The following is a 23391-nucleotide window of genomic DNA, read 5'->3' on the forward strand; positions in this document are numbered from 1 at the left end:
ATTCTGGCACCTTGATTTCCGAATGACATGCAAAATTTGCTTTCATCCGAAAAAAGTACTTTGGACCACTGAGCAACAGTCCAATGCTGCTTCTCTGTAGCCCATGTCAGGCGCTTCTGCCGCCGTTTCTGGTTCAAAAGTGGCTTGACCTTTGACCTGGGGAATGCAGCAACTGTAGCCCCTTTCCTGCACACTCCTGTGCACAGTGGCTCTGGATGTTTCTACTCCAGACTCAGTCCACTGCTTCAGCAGGCCCCCCAAGGCCTGGAATCTGCCCTTCTCCCCAATCTTCCTCAGGGTCCGGTCACCTCTTCTCATTGTGCAGCGTTTTCTGCCACACTTTTTCCTACCCACTAAGGTGCATTGATGCAGCACTCTGGGAACAGCCTATTCGTTCAGAAATTTCTTTCTGTGTCTTACCCTCTTGCTTGAAGGTGTCAATGACGGCCTTCTGGACAGCAGTCAGGTCATCAGTCTTACCCATGATTGCGGTTTTGAGTAATGAACCAGGCTGAGAGTTTTTAAAAGCCTCAGGAATCTTTTGCAAGTGTTTAGAGTTACTTTGTTGATTCAGATGATCAGGTTAACTGCTCGTTTAGAGAACCTTTTCATGATATGCTAATTGTTTGAGACGGGGATTTTGGGTTTTCATGAGCTGTATGCCAAAATCATCAGTATTAAAAAAATAAAAGAAATATTTCAGTTGGTGTGCAATGAATCTAAAATATATGACAGTTTAATTTTTATCATTACATTATGGAAAATAATGAACTTTATCACAATATGCAAATTTTTTGAGAAGGACCTGTAGATGTTTTTTGGACGTAGCTATAAATGTTTAAGTCGATGTCTCCTGACATGCTCTATTATAATCATTTCTTTTTTTTGCTATATTTCTCCTATTTTTTTGTGGCTTAGTAAAGTATAAACAAACTAAACCCTGACAGCGGGTCCAGTTTTATGTTCCAGTTTCTGCTTCCAGTGGTGATGGAAACCAGGTAAATGACTTATTGTCCCACATTTGGCTTCATAATGATTCTGGGTTGTAAATCCACAGCACACCACTTTCCATTACAGTGATGAACCTTTGCTCCTCACTAAAAGCCCAGCCTGTTACGTGCTTAATTCATCTAAAACCACAATGATTGAAGTGGAGCTTCTGCTCCACAAGACAGATTTAACACATTTGGCCACATTTTATTTTTTTACTGAATTGAAACGCATCAAATTCTGCAGCACATCTACACATTAAGGTTGTCAAAGTCAAGCTAGCATAACTGACCTACTTGTCTCTCCGTCATTATTAATTTTTTAAAATGAACTTTTCACTGACTTAAGAAATGTGACACCACTAGGTCTTATGTAGTTATGTTGACAATTGGTAACAGAGCACTGTGTATCTTTATACATTACACATACATTTAGATTTAACATGTTATGTTGACAACTTGACAGCTAAAACCAATGGCAGTCATGGCCAGCGAGCAGTTTAAAAAAGAAAATAGGTGATAGGCCAGATATCTGCAATCGGTGCACACCCATACACCAGGTTAGACCCCTTTTTATTTTCAGAATTATTTGAGGAATAGATTCAACAATGTGTCTGAAACATTCCTCTCACACATTTGGGCACACATTCCAGAGGTGCCCTGTTGATTTGAGATCCAGTGATTGTGGAGATGGTTGAAATACAGTGAAATAATTGCCACGTTCTGGAAAGCGGTTCGAGTTTATTTGAGATTTGCGACATGGTGCATTATCCCTCTGGCAGTGTCTCTCAGAAGGGTCAGCATCAACACTTGGGGCAGGCTGTGGCTTTTATATAATGATCATTTGGTACGAAGTGTTCCAAAGTGAGCCTGAACTGTGGATCGTTGGCGGGATGGATTCGTTCCCATCAGAGCAGGAGACGTGTTTGCAATCTGTTAAAGCCCAGTGTTAGTGAGCCGTGTGAACCTCAGTCATTTGTTAGTTGACAGGAGTGGTTCCTGCTGCTGTTGCTCATCTGCTTTTTGGTTGGACATGTTATTCAGACATGATATTCCACAAACTTTGACTGTAACGAGTTATTTGAACTGCTCTTGCTTTTGTGTCATCTTTCACCGGTCATCCTATCTTCGTACCCTCAACTGTCATTATCTAGATATTTTTTGTCGTTGGTCAATTCTCTGCTCTCCAGAGTATGACAATGTATTGGGCCATTGTATGTAATTTTATTTTTTTGTAAATTTCAGCCAAAACACATTTAGATGTTTATCAGAAGTTTTCTAGAAAAACACATGGAAGTTTCAAAGTTTCAAATGTGAAAGATTTGCAAGAAAAATTTAGATTAATCAGAAATTTTCTAAAAGTGGAAATTTTTTGACTTTTCAGACTCAGAAAATTCCAGGTTTTCTTTCTAGAAAGTTTCTGAGACCTTAAATATCTTATTTGTTTTCTTAGATCTTATATTTAGATATCAATAAAAAAAAATTCTGAGTATTTTTGGTGGAAATTTCCTTTTTTTTTTTCAGCCCTAATGTGCCGTCATACCGGACACATGGTTGTGCCTGAAAATGCCAGTCAAAATAAAAACAAACAAATTAAACAATATTTGAATCCTACTTTAAATCATTTAGAGATAGATTTAGGGTAATTACTCACCTCATACAGTAATGATTCATACCACATATTTACTCTGTGTGTGCCACCTTAAAGTACAGTCTGTCTGCGGTTTGAGGAAAACGCTTCCATCCTGTGTGATTTATGGAGATGAGGCTCTTCAGCAAAGCCACCTGTTAGGTAATTAAACTGAAATTAAAGCCTGGAGCACGATGAGACCCTGAGAACATACGGCTGAACCAACGTTCCCTTTAGAGACTTTAGAGGTTAATGAATCACAGATTAAATTCTTTTTATCTCCGTTTGATTGAGAATCTAGTCTTGGTTTTCAAACGATCTGTCTTCATGCTTTTACTAGTGTTTGGCAGAACAATCGTATAATTTCTAACACAAACAATATGCACCCACTTATTTGTGTAACCACATTTGTCCTAGAAAAAGAATCTGTTGGAGTCTTTTGATACTTTAGTCTTGTATGTTCTGTGGATCTATAGTGTTCGCACAACCTGCTAAAGTTTTTGTGACTTAAGTAAAGGTAGTAAATATTTTTACTACCTTGTATATATATATATATATAATATCCATCCATCCATTTTCATTTTCATTCAGTGGGGTCGGGAGGGTTGCTGGTGCCCATCTCCAGCTGACGTTCCGGGCGAGGGGCGGGGTCACCCTGGACAGGTCTGGACAGTCTGTCGCAGGGCAACACAGAGACACACAGGACAAACAACACTCACACACACACACACTCACACCTAGGGGCAATTTAGACAGACCAATTAACCTAACAGTCATGTTTTTGGACTGTGGGAGGAAACAGGAGTACCTGGAGAAAACCCACGCATGCACAGGGAGAACATGCAAACTCCATGCAGAAAGACCCCAGGCCGGGAATTGAACCCAGAACCTTCTTGCTGCAAGGCAACAGCTCTACCAACTGCGCCACTGTGCAGCCCCCTATATATATATATATATATATATATATATATATATATATATATATAAATATATACTGTGAAATTCTACTAAAAATACAAGTAAGTCTGTGAAGTGAGAAAAGCATCGATAACCTGGTTGCATTAGTAACATTTATAAAATATTTTTATACTAGGAATCCGATGAGCTTGATGTAAACTTCAGCTATTACGTTTGTATCCTGTATAAGTGAATTGAAAGGGTTTCATTGTGCAAATGTATCAGTCAGGAAAAGGGTGTAAAAGCCTCCACAACATTATATTTACACCATAACAAAGCAAAAGTAGCCCCCGATCATTAGAGACAATCTGGATTGACAGAAACATTACAAACCAGAACTCGTCTTTAAAACTGATTAAAAGACAAGGCAGGTTCTGGTCAAGAAGGCTGTAAATAATTAAGAAGTTGTACTATTTTGTTTTGTCAAATACAAAAAGTAAACTGTGGGGCAACAATTTCAGAAGGCAAGCTGGGGATTAAAACAACTGCACATGCCACATACAGATCGTCATACCCACAGTGAAGCGTACTTTAGTCACATGAAGGTGGGATGAAATTTCCTCCAAAACATCCATTTATTTTAATCCAAAAGCTAAAGCTAATGTAAAATATGAGGGGTTGCCTGAAGAGGAGTGTGGATAAGAATTATTCTCAAAATCTGGCTCATGTGGAGAGTGTTAAAATGGCAAAATTAAGACGCAGGAGATGTTTGTAGCCTGGTTAAAAAAGAAAACAGGCTCTTGTTCTACGCTTCTCTTTGTGCAAAGGCTCTAGACCTTTGTCTGTGGAGAAACGATTGCTTCCAGAGGGTTTGGACTCTGTTGAAGTTTTAAATTTTATCTAACGGTTAATGTTGGCCCGTGATGTAGGTAATGCGATAGTTCGGCGTTATGGAGCTCACAGGAAATTGCCTGCTCTATAAAAATGCTTTCAAAGAGAGAAGAGCGTGGCTAATGCAGACTGAACGGCTTTGTTCACTTCCTCCGCTGCCACTGAAGGCCTGTCACGATAGAAAATGTTCTGAGAAGTTACTGCAACAAACAATATTGTTGTTTTGAGACCATTTTCATGTAATATAATGTTAATACCATAATTCAATTACGCCCTCTCAAAGATCAGTAAAATCTAATTTCTAACATTTAACACTGGCACTGGAAGACATTTTAAATATTCAAACTAAATCAACAAAAAGCTTTCAGCAGATAAAATGGATACCAAAGTCTGTAAATAAAAAACTGAAGACATTTTATCATTGAATCTTTGATAGAAAGAGAGAAAGGGGGAAAAAAATCAATCATGCAAATGGAAATGATCACGCTCGTTTTAATTCATTATATGAGAAATTGATTATTGCTCATTGCGACAGGCTTAGCCATCACTACGACTACAATTCTGAAACATCGTTCGCAACAAATCCCGTTTGCTGATTTGCCTGGCTGAAATTCTACTGGAGAAATGGAGTTCAATGGGAGAAATCTCAGATGGAGGACTGAAGGTAGATGAGAATCAAGCTGAGTTATGTTGGAAAGCAATTAGTTTTGAAAAGGGTGATTTTTCTGAGAAACAAAAATGTTTAGAGGTGCAGTATTAGCTATGTATTTCACTCCCTAACAAATGTATTTGCTGTTTTTGTGTTGAACGGTACAGGATATGGGTCATATTAGAAGTAAAAAAAATTGGGAATTGATGAATCTTGAGTAATTTTCCTATAAACCATTAAACCCTGCTCTTGTAACAAGGGCACGTAGACTCTTAAGAGCCACAAGTCCTCATATAAAGCAGCAAAAATAACAGAAAATAAATGTCTCCGCTGCTCTTTTTCCAAGAACGGATCATGGTCTCTCCTGGTACTTTCCTCATTCATGAACACTGTGCAGGAAGGGATCTGTATAAACACTTGACACTGTTAATGTGACAAGGGGGATCTCTGTGGCTGGTCTCCTGTCGGCAGACCTGGGTCCTATCACAACACTCCTGTCCCTTAAAATACCGGCCCGCTAACATCTTAACGTCAAAGCTGGCTTCAAAATGTGAGCCCGCAAACCAATGAATAAAATTACGCTGATGCATTATCCCTTCACGTGAAATCGGAGTTGAAGCACGTAGTGACGCGTCACATGTAACACATTTCTCACTCATCCTGCCCGCTGCTGGAGGCGGTCTCAGAGCAGATTTTGTCTTTTTAGGATGATTTCTGGCACAGTTGTTGTGAGGCCCGTGTGACAGAAAGGAGGAGAGATGAATGACTGCCGTTCTGCATTTTTCAGGAGCTGCACCTGAACCTCGCTCCCAGGGTTGCGGGTCTATTATTTCACATCCTCAACAGCTGCTTTCCAGTAGGGGAGATGTACGCTCTATAAAACAATCCCTCCCTCCCCCAAGTGTGGTGTGGTGCATCTCTTTCTGAAAATATATCTACTGCGTGAACATTAAATGGCAAGTAGCAAAGATTAAAAAATTGCAGGGTTAGTTTAAGTGAATACTATGAGTCAGAAAGGTTTGCTGGGACTATTGAGTTATTATGAGTCATGCAAAATCAAAGACATTTTTCACTTGCTGACGATTCTCTTAATATGCTTTAGATCTTGATAAAAATAATGAAATATGTCATACTAACAATTCCTAAGGTGAAAAATCTGTAGTCTTAGTTTAATAATTTTGACTGAAAATAAAAATTGATGTAGCAGCATTTGTTTTTCTATAAAACTGTGTATTAGGGCCATTGTAGATACGTAAGTGGGGAAAAGAGTAAAATTATGACCAAAAAACTAAGATTTTCTAGAATAAAAACAAGAAATTTTTTAATTTGAAGTCGAAAGTTTGCTACAAAAAATATTAAATTTTCTTGTTTTTTTTCCCTATGAAATCTGAGTTTTTTTGATCAGAAAGTTTCTGCTTTTACTTATTTTTCTTATCTACATCTGAGTTTTTCTAACAAATGTTCAACTTTTCAAACTCAATTTCAGATTTTTTTCTAGAAAATGTCTGTGATCAATCTCAATTAAATTTTTTTTCTGGTACATTTTCAGCTTTTGAAACACAGTTTGCAAGATTTTCTTTCTAACAAATTTTCAACTTTTAAACTCAAAAATGTTTTGGTGAAAATGTAATCTTCCGTCTTGTTTTTTCTCTATCCTAGCATAACTTCATAGCTTTCCTTTCCGAGTTTAACACAAGTCAATTTTCAGTGACTGATCTGTTAAAATAAAACAGACTGTCTCTTTCAGCGTTAAATCAATAACGGCATGAAAAATGCAGCTCAGGAAGTTTCCTCTTAAGCTTAGGTGAGATTTCTTTTTCAGTCTGTTTGAGTAAATTCTAGACTGGAGGAGCTGCTTCAATATTTATAACGGATGCTTGTGTTGCCTGAGGAGATGAGAGTTTACTTGTCTTCAGCTCCATTAAACCTGATATTTAGGTATAAAGGTAATGTTTGGGGGTGAGTGGGAGTTGCAGAAAAATGTTATTAGCTTATAGTACATTATAGAAATTACTCTCATCACCCCTGGAGTAATAACATTAACAGAAGATGGAATCACTAATTACTTGCAGTCAGCTTTTATACAGTTTAAGGAGTCACTTTCAGAGTCTACAGTGAAGTAAGAAGTTTTTATAACAAACCTCAATGTATTTTATTTGAATTTTAAGTAACAGGCCATCACTAAAAAAAACAAATTAAAAGTGTCTTTTTGTATGTCGCCCACTTTACTCTGATACCTTTTAATGACACCTAAGCAAAGAATTTCCCTTCGAAGTCATGTAATTATTAAATAAATCTGTGTAAAATTTCATCATGCGTCCAAATATTCTGTGAAGGCCTTAGAGGTTTGCAGCATGAAGGCCAGGGATAAAGTTACAGAGACGTTTCAAGTACCGTATTTTCCGCACTATAAGGCGCGCTGGATTATAAGGCGCACCTTCAATGAATGGCCTATTTAAAAACTTTTTTCATATATAAGGCGCACCGCATTATAAGGCGCATAGAATAGACGCTACAGTAGAGGCTGGAGTTATGTTATGCATCCACTAGATGGAGCTGCACTAAAGTGAATATCAACAAAACAGTCCGACTCCGGTCGGCGAGGAGAGCCTTCCGCGACTGGGCCGGTGCACAGCATGTTCGTGGAAAACATGGTGCTACATGACCTGCAGACGACCTGATTCTAGACGGTCGGTAGGTAGATAGGTCAGTCAAACTTTATTAATAGATTACAAACCTGTGTTCTGACAACTATCCCAGCATGCACCGCGCGCTTATTCTTCCACGAGCAAAAATGAAGTCTGCGGCTGCTTACCGTAGTTGCTAGACCTGTTGTGGCTCAATATTGGTCCATATATAAGGCGCACCGGATTATAAGGCGCACTGTCGGCTTTTGAGGAAATTGAAGGTTTTTAGGTGTGCCTTAGTGCAGAAAATACGGTAGGTTTGGGTTATAAAGTAATACCCAGAAGATAACATCTCAGGGAACAGTGTTCAGTGCATCACCTGAAGTGGAAACTTTTCTTTACTTTTACATACTGTCTCCAAAACTTCTGACTGAGCTGCAGGATGTTGGACAGCAACAATATACCTCAGGGATTGGCACGAAGGGTAGGTCAAGTCTATCTACTTGGCCACATATTTTTATCAACATGCAGAGCGTGAATGCTTGACTCACGGAGCGTAATGCCCTACAAATTGTTGCATCCAGGCATTCCTTTGTGATTGCAGTATTACATGTAGCGATATATATATATTGGAATTGTATTGTGGCACTGTTGATCATTTGTGTAACTTCTTTGAAAAAATATTTTAGGAATGTGGACTGTGGACACTAACATTAGCATTGGGGACGCCTTTTAGCTATTTTAGCCTCTAATAGCTTCTGTGATTAGCACAACTTGAACACAACAAGTTGTGTTAAAACTTGTCCAGCGTCCAATCAGATTGTGACTTTGTCGTCTATTGCTGTTGTTTGCGGCTGTCTCTTGTGTGTCAGATTTAAGGGTGTACTAGAAACACAATATGAAGGTTCCGCATCGGGGAAAAAAAATACCATGTATCACGTTTACATTTTTAAATCTGTGATTAATTAATCAAAATTAGTGTGTTAAAGTCCTTGCCCTACTGTTTTAAAAAGGGGTTCTAAATATGATAATTATTCTATATCCAGAACTAAAAAAAATTTCCAAGTTCCAAACTGGAAAAAAGAACAGAAATGCACTTTGAAACTGGAAGTCTGACTGGAATTGTTTCTAACAGTTTCTCAAAATGCTATACAACTACTCTGGCGATGGCTATTTGAAACCTCTGTTGGTGTTAGTGCTTGAATGCAGCATGTGATGAAAAACTATTGTTGGTATTTATTAATAGCTATTAGCAATTGAAATCAGGGTTATTTTGACCAACTTCCTTCTTCTCACCAGCCTTCGAAGAACTGCTGCACTATGGGAAAATGTTTGCAATTTTGGAAATGTCAAGTCAAATGAAGCAAGGTTTAGATTAAAAGAAATATTGTCCTTAATATGAGATACTAATTGAATAATTTACCACATGTTCACTTGGGTGCTCTGATACTACAGTGTGAAGCATCAGTCTTTCAAGGTGTAAACGTGGTTTTAGTGTGTGTGTTGGAGGCGGAGGGGGCGTGTGTGATTGCAGCAGAGCTGCTTCAGAGATAAATGCTGTCCGTACACCGTTCCTGCTGCCCTTCTATGTAAACGCCGCTGCAAGTGGATAATGGAAAAGAAAGAGATGAAAGTGGCACGAGATGAATCACGAGGAGCCTCGCGTGTCTGCGTTTTCCTGCTCTGAAGTAAAGCTTTTCAGATACTTGGACACAGGTCTCTTTGAACACAATTCATTGAAGAGCTGGGCCTTTTCTTCCTAGGTACTTTCCCTAAGTTCCTCATTTAGTTTTAGAAGACAAGCTTTTGGGGCTTGCAGCCTTTGATTTTGCAGACAAAAGCAACTTGATCAAAATAACAGATGAAGGTCTGTTTCTGGTTTGGGTTTTTCTTTTTTTGTCTAAATGCGGAAACAGAATTTTAAGTGCGTAGTTAACGAGAAAGGAAAGAAGAACATGATGACATGTTTATGAGTCTGGAGATTGGTGAACCTCTATACAGTATTTTGTTGATCCTTTATTAACATTTCCAGGATCCATCCTCTCTGGTCACCATGTCTCGCACTATTGTTCTTGTTGAGATGCAAAGTTATTTTTGATGAACTGAGGGTTCGGTACCTTAATAACTGCAGTGAAGCTCTCAGGTGTTTCGTATTTTATCAAAGTTTTCAGGCAGACTGTTATCCATAGTCCCTGGTTTTCTATTAGTCTACCAATAATTATTCATATTTTATTAAAGGAAACCCCATAGTTCTCATTAAGGGTGTATAATATAAAAAAATTAATTGCAATACTTGGAAGTAATATTGCAATAGACCACTGAAGAGCTTTCTTATGTAATTAGACATGGACCTTTGTGTAATATAGTGCCAATGAAAAGTAAAGGTGAAGTAAGGAGTATTTTAGACTATTATATTGATCAAAAGGAGCTGTTTCCCTCCGGAAACAGCAATTTAAATTATAATTATTTTTTAAAAGATATTTTTAATATTTTTTAAGCAGGTCGTTAATGCACCAAAACCCTCCACTGTGGCTGAAATAATGTTTTGATTTGTATTATTTTATGATTCATCAACAATGTAAACATATGAGACATCTAGGTGGGGGCAAATACTTTTTTAAAGCACACTCAAAAGGCTACATGAGGCTCCCTTGTAGTTGCAATAAAATAATGAATGTTTTTACCAATCTATCCTAAATGAGAGGTTTTTCTGTCATTGGACATAGCTGCTATTGAGGTTGAATGGATCTTGTTGAAAAAACAAAAAACAAAATATCTTGTTATATGGCGATTTATTTTTTTTTTTTTACATTTTCATTGATACAGAGCAAGCTTTGTTAAAAAAACTCTTTGTAGACAATTATTTATTTTTTTTATTTTTAATATATTAAGAAAGTAGAGTTGTGTTTTGCTGTAATATATACAGTAGTCCTTAAAGAAAGCTTAGCAGCCAAAATTCTTGTTTCACACTGCACCAACCCATTTGAAAAACCTGTTGGATGGAAACAACACAACAACCTCTGAAGAAGACCCTGAGTAAAACTTCCTTCTTCACCAAATGTAAACAGAAATGAAATGGCGTCACGTTTTAGCAGTTGCTAAATTTCCATTAAAGCAGACCAAACATGGCTGGTGTGAATGCACCCCAAGTTATGTTTTGAAGCATTCGCTTCTGCCGTTGTTTGTCATGTGTGTCCGTGTGTTAAAAAGTATAGACAGGAGATGGAAGAATAGCCAGTTCTTCACAATATATCTTATCTATTCATGAAATGCTCATCATAAAAGCCTGGTACACACAACAGTTGTACCTCTTCATGAGTGCACACCAGGAATCCTCTCCACTTCCACACTCAGACATGTCTGTCAAGCCAGTTACTGTCCCGGATCTGTGAACCCATCGGCAAATGTTTTAATTAAAAATGTATTGGGTGGTATGAACTTGCTTTTAAGAACAACACATATCTTCTATTATGCCTGAAGTTTGCAATTTTAACTAGGGTCTAAAGTCATAAAACCATGGACGATTACACATACTGTCATTATAGTTTCCTTCAGTGTTTCTTTTAACTGCAGCCATTACCGCTTCCTTGTTGGAGCTTTATTGGTAAGTGTTTTTTTTTTTAATTATTAAACACCACTTGCTGTACAATGCAATTATCCCACTACTGATTTCCAATACGCCACTTAGTGAAGCAGCATAAGCCTCACTTCCAGAGCGAGAAGCTGTGTACACAAGAAATATGATGCTCTTATAACTGCAGCTTACAGCGATCTGAGTCAACGTGTCAACTCCGAGTCATTAAGTGACGTGAACTCGGAGGACATCCTGTCATAAAAACCGCACCGTCCAAACAATCGTTTCAGTGACACAACGTTCACATTTTCACTGCCGCGCTTTGCGCCGTAAACTGTGGATCTGTCAGCCATTCGCTGGGTATCTGCAGGGGCACGGTGCGCTGCAAACACCCTGCAGGGAGCTGCACATATAATTCCCATTGCTCGGGGGGTGGGAGGGGAGAACACATTTTTTGGTGATAGGTGCACGAGTGTGAGGCTAAAGTCACCTAAGAAATTATTTTGGTTTGCTAAGTCTGAGTACAGATAAAAAGTGGAGACAGCGTTCCAGGAGAAAAACAGAGTGCAGGAGCGTCCAAAAATACAAGTTCAGAGTCACATCTTTATTCATGTCCTTATGGGCAATTCATTTTACAGCAAGTCGCAATAAAATCAACAGTTAATATTTAGGTGGAGGGCTTCACCAGGGCCAGCCCAAGTCTTTTTAGGGCCCTAAGCAAATTTTAATTCAGGTCCCCCAATACCAGCATGTCAACACCAAATACGCCATCATTCCTACACTATGTATTTAAGTGTTTTTTTCTTTTTTCTAAATCACTTATGAGAAAAAAAGAAAAGACTTACATCAGAAGTATCAAAGCTTTTTGCCATGAGGGCCAAAAAAGATATTTTTAAAATAAATTTTTAAAAATAAATTCCTTGTACCTTTTTATCAGCTCAGTAAAAAATATTGAAACAAATGATATCTTCAAATTTTTTGGTGAAAACTTTATATGTAAATAATTGCAGATCCAAAACATAGATTATTATAAGACACACATACACAGTTTTTGCTGTTGATATTTATTTATTTTTCACAAATTTAAAGGTTACAGATCTTTGCGAGGATGTACTTGCATTATTATGACATTATCAGTATATTACATGAAAATAATGTTGAATTACTGGGACAATTTATCGTCCAGCAAAATCTGTCATGGTGACGGGCCTACCTGCTGCTCTCAGCAGTCGAACAATTAATCACATGATTAATTCAGATGAACCCTAAATTCAATTCTGATGATTATATTTTGAAGGGAAATATTGTTTCGAATTCAATTCAAAACGACTTTATTGATCCCAAAGAGAAATAAAATGTTGTAAGTCGTATCAATTTGAATTTATTCAGTTATTTTATATGGAAAGAGTTAATGTTGATGGTTATTATTGTAATAATCCTTTTTTATTAATGGTTTCAATTGTGTTTTCCAGTGTTACATGTCATGTACAAAATTAAAGTGTACTGGTCTTTGAGAAGACGAACTCATATTATTATACCATTATCAATACATTACTTGAAAATGGTGTCTAACTACAATATTATCTTTTATCGCACTCATTTCTGGGACAATTTATCGTCCAGCTAAATTTACTGTGACAGGCATAGAGACAACAACACGGCGTTTAAACTCAGTGGCTGTCTCCTGGTATCCTGGCTGTGTCAGCAGTCGTCTTAATAAATAAGAGCAGTACTTTAAGAACACTTGCAGGTGAGCGGCGGTGCATCCAATGCACTCAACAAATTAAATCCCTGAATAAAGAAAGCTACTGGAGACCTTTTTCTTTTTTTCTTTTCTTTTTTTTTCCGGGTAGCAGCTGCGTTTTTATTTGTTAGAGTACTTCCTTTCTGTCGCTCTGTCATTGCGCACCTCATCAGTTCCTTCCTCATATTCATTCTGTCCCCGTGGGAGCTCTCAACAGACACACACACACACACGCACACACACACCGATGTCCATCCTCGTCCGTATATCTCCACGGAATGGCCCTGTCAAATACCCAGACAGTGGAGTAGAAAATATAGTGATTGTGTACCAGATGTGCCTTGGCCTGGCAGGTCCGCTCAAGGCTCTATATTTACAGATGACATGCTTCCAGTAATAACCAGCAGCGCAGTCTGCCAGAGTAGGCAAGCAGCGGAGCACTGGAAGCTGAGTAACAGCCATCCATCCGGACATAAATCACTTATTCTTGGAGGAACCTACAGATGGCCCGTGGGGGACCGGAGGTCAAATCTAACCGGAGTCGCAAGCGGAGTGTACGCTGAATAGATAATCACTCCATCTCAGGGGTTTCTGCGGAGATGCAGACCGCTGTGCGTGCTTAAAGCAATTTAGAGTGACCCAATTATCTTCCAGCCCTAAATCAGCAGCAGAAAAAGGCTTTAAAATGCATTATTTTTATTTAATTGTGTGAGCATTGTGTAAACCAACCAGAAGCATATCAGTCAAGAGCTGACAAACAGTATTTGCATATTTGCAAACTATTCTGAGAATAGTAATGACAATGTGCTATTTTTAGAAAGCTTTGTGCGATTTAGAATGTTTTATTTTGAAAGATTCTGAGTTCAGGTTCCATTTGTAGTACATCGATTAACTAGAATATTATTGACGAGTCAATTTATTTCATGACCTTTATCATTAAATGAAACACATTATAAAGATTAATTACACACAGATGGATGTTTGAAAGCCTTTCTGCTTACAGTTAATAAAAACACGACTTAAATTACAATATTACATCAGACCAAATAAAAAACATTTTATAAAACAGAAATGTAGCCTTAATGAAAGGCAAATATTAAACTTACAATTTTTGAAAGGTACCCTTAATCTGAACATGTTTTCTAATTCGTTGAATATACGTAAGTGTGATTGAAAATTTGTGGCGAGAGCTAAAGATTAGGGTGATGGTAAGGAGGCCTACCAGCCTGAAAGATTTGAAACTCATCAACGTTATTTTATTAAAATTTCAGTGTAAATTTAATGCACATTTAATATCCAAAATGTTGGTTGACAATTATAACAAAGCTCTGATTGTTGCAAGCACAGTAAAAATTTTTCTCTGATTTTTAAGGATTTTCAAATAACTATATATATTTTTTTAAAATTGAGATATAAAAAAGTCAGATAAATTACTAGGAAAAATTATACGCCTTTGTCTTAATTGGTTTGTTTATTTCCCCATATTGATGTATTTATCTTATTTAACCAGGTAAAAACCCCATTGAAATCCATATCTCATTTTCAAGGGGGACTTTGCGAAACAGATTCCTGTTTGAGTTGATTTCATTTTTCATCTGAATCTGCTGATTTTGGTTTTAGCTCCATTCACAATGTATGGCTGCCACCAACAATAAACAGCCTTGCCGTGTAAACACAGCAGACAATGGTTGCATAGCAGCACAGCCCAGGCGAGCAGAAAGAAGAAAAGTTGGACTCTGAATCTGACCTCTCACTCTAACATCTTAAATTGTTAACATCGAGCTCCATGAAAGGACTCGCAAACGAAGCCAAAATAAATCTTATGGAGAACTCTGAAACTCATTTACGCACATTTTTAGTTACTCTGTAATCAGGTTTCAATTATAACTCTCTAGTTTCATCATTTTGTCCTAATAGGCATCGGGGCAGTAGAAAAAAAAAAAAAACTTTGTGGGTTATGAGCCAGTGTGTTGTAGATGTGTTTTGAAATGCTTCCGTTTCATTAACTCCACTGTGTTGTGTTCTCAGTTTATGTAGAGGACAGCGGAGGAGAAATGTTCCTTACATCTCAGACACTTTCATGTCAATAAACTTAATTAGTTTTAATTAGATTTCCCAGCTTTCCCCTGCAGCCACAAATAGATAAATGTCAACAGGATACACTACGATATACATAAAGGAGGCGATGGGTTTTTCACATGTAAGTCTTGATACTTTTGGCACTTTGTAGCATCATCTCTCTATGTGACATTAACTATAATGACACCATTAAGTAACCCTATCCTTCTGGTAATATTATGAATGGGCGTAAGTGTAAAACAGATGAACTGAACACTTATGAATCAAGTGTAAAGTGATGGTGATGTAATCAAAAGCATCCTTCCTTTTTGGATGGATTTGTGTTTTTGTTTCAAAATGTTTTACCGTATTTGCTGCAGGAAACAATGTAGCATTTTTAGTGTTTTTGTGTTTTTAGCTCTTTAGTTTCAATCCACACAGCCTGTTTCAATCCACACAGCCTTCTTGGTCTAAGCGGCGTCAGTGCTACCAGTTTAGCTTCCTGAGATAGACTGACTTTTACAGCTCTGTGATTTTTCATCAGAATTCAAATCCATCGTTTTTCAGGCTAAGGTTCTACGGTGAAACAATGCTAACAAAAATTCTGTAACCATCCACGCAACATTTTCTTTCTTTTTTTTTCTGAATGTAATTTTCTTACTGTTAAATGCACAACAATCTTATCTGGAATAAATTATGTTTTGCAATATTTTCAGTGATGTTCAGGCCACTTCTGTGTCTTCCTGAATGAGTTTTTGGTGCAGTTTTGGGGTAATTCTTGAATTTTTTCAGATTGAGTCAAAATGTGCTACTTTTTGAGATCGTTTGGCCTACTTCATGTTGTCAAATCTAGCGATAATTGTTCCTGGGTGCGTCTGGTGAAGCGGAACCCAATTAAAGTGTTTAATCACAGTTAATTAATGATTTAACATGGAGGCAGTTGCAGTTTTACATCAGGGTGGTTTGGTTTGAATTTTTTTTTTAAACTAAATAAATAATTATCATTTTATGACAGCATTTTGTATTTGATCAAAATTATATAACATTTTTTAAATATCAGAAACACGTATTTCTAATAAGAAAAAAAATCAAGGGTATGGAGAATGAAGAGTGCCAAATTCCAGCAGAGACAATTCCAGAAACAGTTTAAGTATAACATTTGATGTACTTCAATTAAATGCAATGCATTCATTTTAAAAACTAGATATAATTATTTCATCATTTAGTAAATTATTTAATGTTTGTGTGCCGAAGCGCATCATGAATCAATTTAAACCGTCAGCTTCACCAATCAAACTCAGTGGTTGGGGTTAGGACTCTGATTGGCTGCTCCAAACAGCAATACAAGACAACCTCTTCCAAGTTGTGTATGACTCTGAGGTTGATAAGTAAATAATCATTGTTGTAATTTGGGCACTCCTCACATTCCATATAAGTGGACCAATACTTTTAAACCAAGCTGATCCATTATTAAACAGCGCCAGAAGCAAAAATATAAGGAACATATTTTCTCTCAGTTGCTTTCCCTGAATTTCTTTCTACTTCACGCGTTTTATCGGCTGCATGCTGAGTTAAGTCTGCAGACTCACAGTTCAGCAAATTACACGTTCATTTGATGGCCATCCAGTGGAGATGCTTTTAGAGATTTCAAATTTTGCACCCGGAGACTTTCAAACTCCAACAGCTCCAGAAGCAAGTTTAGAATAAATACATTGGTGGTATTGTTGGCATTGTATAATCATGTGACTGTGATTGAAAAGCCTGATGTGAAGAACTGATCTTAAAGTCAATCAGTTCTGCTCTGAAAACTGCTTCAAGAGGTTTCTTTTATAAAAACGTGGGAGGTGTAAATGATAATAGCTAACACTGTGGGTCGATGGGAGGGAAAATGGAAGTTGGGAATAAATTCTTTTAGGACTGTGACTTTGATCAGGTAGATAACAAAAACACTAAATTCACATTTGCCTCTGTCTCCGATCGTTTTGATTCTGCATGTCGCATCTGTGGAGGAACCAGTCTGACACAAACATGAATCAAAATATTAAAACTGTGTTTAGTTGGAAAACACTGTGAACTCTTTCAGCCTTGAATTTCTGCTTTCCACCTGCTTTTTGCCCCATTACACTTCACATTACATTTTTTGCCCAGCAAAGCAGCCGTACTGATGGCTTAGTGACATTGTCATTCATTTGTCCACTTTTCCTTTGCAGTTGTATTTGGGTTTCTCACTTATTTATTCTAAAGACCGAAATAAATACTTGTGTGAATGTTGCATTGAGACCTAATTAACTGGCACTCTACAGAGAGATTAGAAGCGTTCTATCACAAATCCAGACTTACTGTAATTTTAATACAAGTGGCCATTTACGACTTGTGATAAAAGTAGATACTCACAGGCATTGTATCTCTGAGAGGCAACAATACATAATATACTTTGTCACCAAGCCAAACTCTTGGCTCTGGATGTTTCTTTTTTTTTTGTACAAGTTATCCATGTTTCGTTACGTATGAGAATTTAACTGTATGGAAATGATATAGATGTGGAAATATTATTTCTTACAAGCAAACAGTTCATTTTGCTCAGAGACAGAAAAAAAAGAAGCTAATTATTGTAAACAAACATACAGAAATATCATTTAGAGATAGTGGTTCATTTTGTACTCTGAGGAGACGCATAAAGAAAAGAAAATGCTGTCAAAAGAAAACATTTTCTCACCTGATGAACTCAGGCGAACAGTGGCGGTTGCCTCCATGGGCTTTGGAAGGCCAATTATGACACATTTATGTTTCATTCTTTTGGCGTTTGTAGACTTTGACACGCTGATAGAGAAAATGGATGGATGGAGGGGTAAATACAACGATCTTGTCCTGTAAAGTAAAGTGGAAAACACAAACATATTAAAAAAATTAGAATATGTGTTCTTGTCAGATTAAAAGTAGCTTTTGAAGAATAACAACTATTGTTGCGGATATTAAACATATTTTTCATTAGTCTGGTGTAGTATTCTAATCCACCAAGAAATAAATGTGTTTTCATTATCTATCGGCATAAAATAACTACAGTTACAGAAATGCAGGCTTGAAAACATTTATATTTATTCAATCTGTCTATTTCCCTTAGTTAATTAAGTTACTGAATGAAATTAACTTTGCTATTGCTTTCCATTTTAATTTTCTGAAAAGTAGCCCCCCATACTGGGTATGATTGTCTGGAATGGGAAGAAAATATTTCTTTGGCTGCTGCTGGTGGTCTAATTGCTAATGCATAATAAATGCTCTTTCAAGGACTGAGCTAATCCTTGCTTGAGCCTCTTCACTCATTTGCCAGAGCTGCTCTGAACGGCAGCAGGGTTAAAAGCTCCACACTGGTTCAGGCTTCGTGGAACCCCCTGGAGAATAATTTGCTGGTGGCCAGAGCTGCTTCAAAGCAAAACTTTGAAGAAAGAGATCCAGCTTGTTGCCAGTCTGCTAGATGTAATTATTAATGTCGTGGAGGTAGAGATTCTCCTCGCTGCATAGGCAGGGATCCTGTCATTAACCTGGATCCTGGTGTTATGTTTAAGGTGCTGCAGTGAGTTAGCCGGGTGCTACAGTCAATAAATTAGAAAATGTGTTTTGAACTACAGGATTGAGGACTATAATGAGTCTGTGCTCCATTTACAATTAATCAAGGGTGACTCTAACTAGTTGGGGTTTTAGTCTTGATTTAAGGGAATTCAGTGTTTCATTCTTTTAGGACTGTGACTTTGATCAGGTAGATAACAAAAACACTAAATTCACATTTGCCTCTGTCTCCGATCGTTTTGATTCTGCATGTCGCATCTGTGGAGGAACCAGTCTGACACAAACATGAATCAAAATATTAAAACTGTGTTTTGTTGGAAAACACTGTGAACTCTTTCAGCCTTGAATTTCTGCTTTCCACCTGCTTTTTGCCCCAATACACTTCACATTACATTTTTTGCCCAGCAAAGCAGCCGTACTGATGGCTTAGTGACATTCATTGTCACCAAGCATATTTGCAGTTTTTTCTGGATGTTTGTTCCATAGAAGCTGAATGCTGCTACTCCATCTTTGGTTCTGGTTCAGGTGATACATCAACAGCAGATCTTCATTGGATTGTGGCGCTAAGTCGTTCACGTCAGCAGCAGCGTTCTGGATCAGCTACAACTGTTGAGCTGGAGAAAGTTTTGGCACATCCACTCATTGATTTTGGTTCTGAATCAACTGGTGACTTTGTAATGTGTATCATCTGCACAGATTATAGTAACTAATCTTATTATTTGTTATAACCTGATCTGTCAGGAGCATTTAGATATTAAACAGAAGGGGTCCCGGGATTCAACCTTGAGGTACTCCACATCCAACCTCTGTTCACTCTGATTGGTTACCTATTCGCACAAAGAAATCCCAGTTCTTTACGTAAGATTCAAACCAATTCAGTGGACAGGGTGTAAAGCTGTGCTGAGGTCCAACAGAACCAACACTGTGGTTCTTCCACAGTCTATATTTATATTTATGTAACGGAAAACTTTGACAGGGACAGTGAGCATGGAAACTGAAAGGCATCAAAGCAGTTGGTCACCATTAGGCAGCTGTTTAACTGAAACAGGTATTCAACATATTTTTACATAAAGCCCAAATGTCTGCATTACAACAGTGTTCTTATTGGTCTGATGTAAAATATCACATCTTCATTAATTAAGAGGAAAATCATACTTAACAGGAAAAAAAAAAACGCTTGAGAACATAAATCTGTGCCATTAATCTTTGTGTGTTTCACTTAGTGAATTAAATTGACTTTTCAGTAACACTAACTTATTGAGTTATGACAATCATTAAAACTTTCAATAAATCTTCTGGCCCTACGCTTATAACTATAAGCGTGGCTTTGTGATAAAATGGGAAATGATAACTAATGTCCTAAAAAAAATCTGCACATGTCAGCAATATATTTCTCACCAAGCCGCGGCCTTTATGAGGAGGAAAGTGTTGTTTTTTTAAATCCCCTTCAGTGCATTTGTTTGGACTAAGAAGGTTTTGTTCAGAAATGGAGATATTTATCTAAAATAGCATCTGAACCAAACAGCAGCTCATCAAGTGGAGGAAGCCTCGGTTTTCTCCCTGTTGTGCGTCGACTCCGAAAGGAGCTTTAATCATTGCTGAAAAAATACCATAGTAGCAGCTGGATGCTGTTCTGTAACGCAGCATTAAATTGCATTGCATTCTGTACACACAATGAAATCAGCATACATGCATCACCTTCCAGAGATATTGATACTTTGTTCCTTTTTCCTCACAGTTCAGCTACAAACTTCAGAGAATTTTATTAGGATTTCTGTAACAGACTGAAACATAAAATAGTTTTTTTTTTGTTTTTTTAAGGAAGGAAATTAATTTCTTTTAAGAAGAAAAATATGAAAAGTGTGGCTTGCAGTTGTATTTAGCCCCTTTATTATAATGCCCCAAAACAAAATAGCACTTTACAAAATAGTGAAAAGAGTCAATCTATGTAATTTATCTAAATGCCTGTGATATTTGTTAAAAAATTGAGAACATTGGTGAAAACCTATAAACATGCAGTATTCAGTTTTGTTTCTATAAAAATGAAACTTTTCCACAGTTTCATCCCTGACCGGTTTGGTATCAATTTCCCAAAGCCTTGAACATGTCACGAAAAACCGTTTAGTCCAGCAGCGGAAAACTGAATTGTTGAATCAGTGTGGAGCAACTTTAAACCTACAAAGACATTTTTTAAAATTATTTGTATAACATTTTAAAAAAACATGCATTTTTTTCTTCATCTTGAAAAACTTGTCCTTTTCTATATCATCATGGTTTCATTTCTATGAGACATTCTTTTATGTTTGTTTTTACTGTATTTCAGCCAATTGCCTGTGAGTTTCGAAAGAAAATCTTTGTTTCTTCTTGAGTCTTTGCGAGGCTTTTAGACGGCTGCTTGGAGGCAAATATTGCCAACAAACAAGAATTACACCAAGCCTCTTTTCAACTCCGCTTCTGAATCTGATGTGTGGAAAATCGCGACGAGGTTTGTTGTTGTGACACTTCTCTGCTGTGGCGCCAATCGACAGAAAGTCCATTTATGTCTTTTATCCTGAGGAGACACTTGAGAAGCCATCAGTTCCTGCCAGAGGCTCTCGGCTCGCATTTTCCCAACAGACCTTCAGCGCTGTCAACGGGGCTGCAAAGAGAAGGAGGAGAATGCAAAGAAACACATGATCTAACTGCTGTCAGAGGCCTGAGGCTGAAACGATTAATTGTATCAACTGTGATGAATCAATTATTGAAATAATTCTCAACTAATTCAGTATTATTCGTTAGCTGGAGTATACAAACTAAAAGAAATGCCATTTACTAAAGAAACATTACACTCAGAGCAGGAATTTAGACAAAATTGTATAAAAAATATATATATTTTGCATTTATGATAAAAAAAAGCGTAAATCAATGCTGTTATTGTATTTTGGACAGTAAAATGTTTTTTCTGTTTGAAAAGGACTTGAATTATTTGTTTACCTTCATTTTGTAATGGATTTCTCATATTGTTAACAGAAAAAACTCAAGTGGTCAAATGAAATATCTGCAGGATTTTTTTTTTTATCCGGTTAATCGTCAGAAAAGCCGATGCAATAATCGATCACTAAAAACGATTGTTTGTTCTGTGATTAATAGCTTTGAATCTGCCTGCCATACCTGGTCTAAAAATAGATTTTGTGTCTGTTTTTCATCCAAAGGTGCGGGGCGAAAGCACAGCGCCTCCCACTGGCGTCTGCAGAACATCGCACAAGAATCTGTCGAAAGCTCTGATGAGGAGTTCTTCGACGCCAGAGGTAACGCAGAGTTCCTCTCTCGCTCTGACAGTTTATATATTCCCAGTTATCTGGTGTTCATGCATGTAAATCCTTTGACACTTTTACCTGTCATGTTCCAAAATGATTTTTTTTTTCAATTAGCTTTAGCATTTATTCACCAATTATGTAAACTGTAAAAACATTTCCGCTGGATTTTATTTAGAAGTGTCGCAGCAAATGGTGATAAATACAAATATATGCCACATTTAAGAAGCATAGCAGTCCAGAACAGTGACATTTTTTTTTGTTTATTTCACCAGTAAGTACTATTTAGTGCTGGATCACGGCCTCATGGTCAGATTACCCGCCTATGAAAGCAGAAGGGAGTCTCACTTTTTAATCTTTCTAATGCTGGAAGATAATATCTGCGGTAAGAAGGCTTAAGAAATGATGAGAGCGACACATTGGTGCTCAAAGTAAAGCAGGTGCTACTCGGAAACTAAAGAATGTTAATGGGGATCTTTAATCCAGAATGTGATAATTTTTGAATAAATGCAGAATCTTCTCACCATTTATTGATCAGAAGTTTATGATTTTCTAATGTTGACCATTAAATTTAGTTTAAAGTTGTTGCCTCCTCTGTTTTGGCTCCAAATTTTAGCTTACTCGAGAATCTATTTTCTAGGATTATTGTAGGTATTTTTATATAACAAGTAACTTATTTAGCCAATTCTAAAGCTGTTAAAATCTGCAAATACTTGAGACAGTGGAGACGTTTTTAGACCTACAGCAGACGTTAACATCTACAGTCTTTTCTCCGTTCTTGGGCGCACAACAAAAAAGAATAACACTCCTGGATTGGCTGCTTTGCCAACGGCAGCCGATAGCATATCTGTTTTTAAAGGTATTATTGGCTCTAGTGGCTTATATTTGATAGTTAATTTACAGGAAAGTGGGTACTGAGAGAAGGGGAAGACATGCAGCACAGGTCGCCAGGCCGGGAATCGAACCTGCGACGGCCACATCGAGGAATAAGGCCTCCATATGTGGGTTGTGCTTAACCCCTGCACCACCACTGCACACCCAGCTGATAGCATATCATGTAACATTGCTCTTAGATATTTTGGCTTTCCAAGCTTCAGTTTCTATTGAATATTTTAAATATTCGCTATAACAAAAAAAAAAAAAAAAATCTCTAATCGAATAAGGAAATGTTCCACGATTAATTTGGAGTCATCTTTCACAGAAAAATCCACAAACAGGGGAATGTGTGGTTCAAAAATGACATTTTGAACTACATACTGAAATTAAATCAAATAGATTAGCATCTGTTTGCTAAATGCCAGTTGGTTACAAAAATATTTTTAATTAAGGGTATTACACTAAATTAGTCTAAATATAAATGAAAAATTGTAGCATTTTTAATTGTGTAAAATGTAAAAAAAAAAAAAAAAAATCTAAAGCAAAGTGTAGCCTACTTTGCTTTAGTGTCATATAAAAACATATTTGTGTTCAAAGTG

At 37.1% G+C, this 23391-nt stretch overlaps 1 protein-coding gene across 2 annotated transcripts in view; it reads left to right on the forward strand.

The window, feature by feature from the left end:
- The window catches only part of pitpnm3 (PITPNM family member 3), a 160015-nt gene that overhangs the window by 12622 nt on the left and 124002 nt on the right, over nucleotides 1–23391 (forward strand). For both annotated transcript variants that reach the window (XM_081614744.1, XM_081614745.1), the window contains exon 2: nucleotides 21815–21910. In XM_081614744.1, coding sequence (XP_081470870.1) covers nucleotides 21815–21910 — 96 coding nt within the window. The remainder of the gene's footprint in view (nucleotides 1–21814; nucleotides 21911–23391) is intronic.

Source organism: Poecilia reticulata, chromosome 13 (assembly GCF_904066995.2).
Source record: "Poecilia reticulata chromosome 13, P_reticulata-male-v2, whole genome shotgun sequence".
NCBI classification, from domain to species: Eukaryota; Metazoa; Chordata; class Actinopteri; order Cyprinodontiformes; family Poeciliidae; genus Poecilia; species Poecilia reticulata.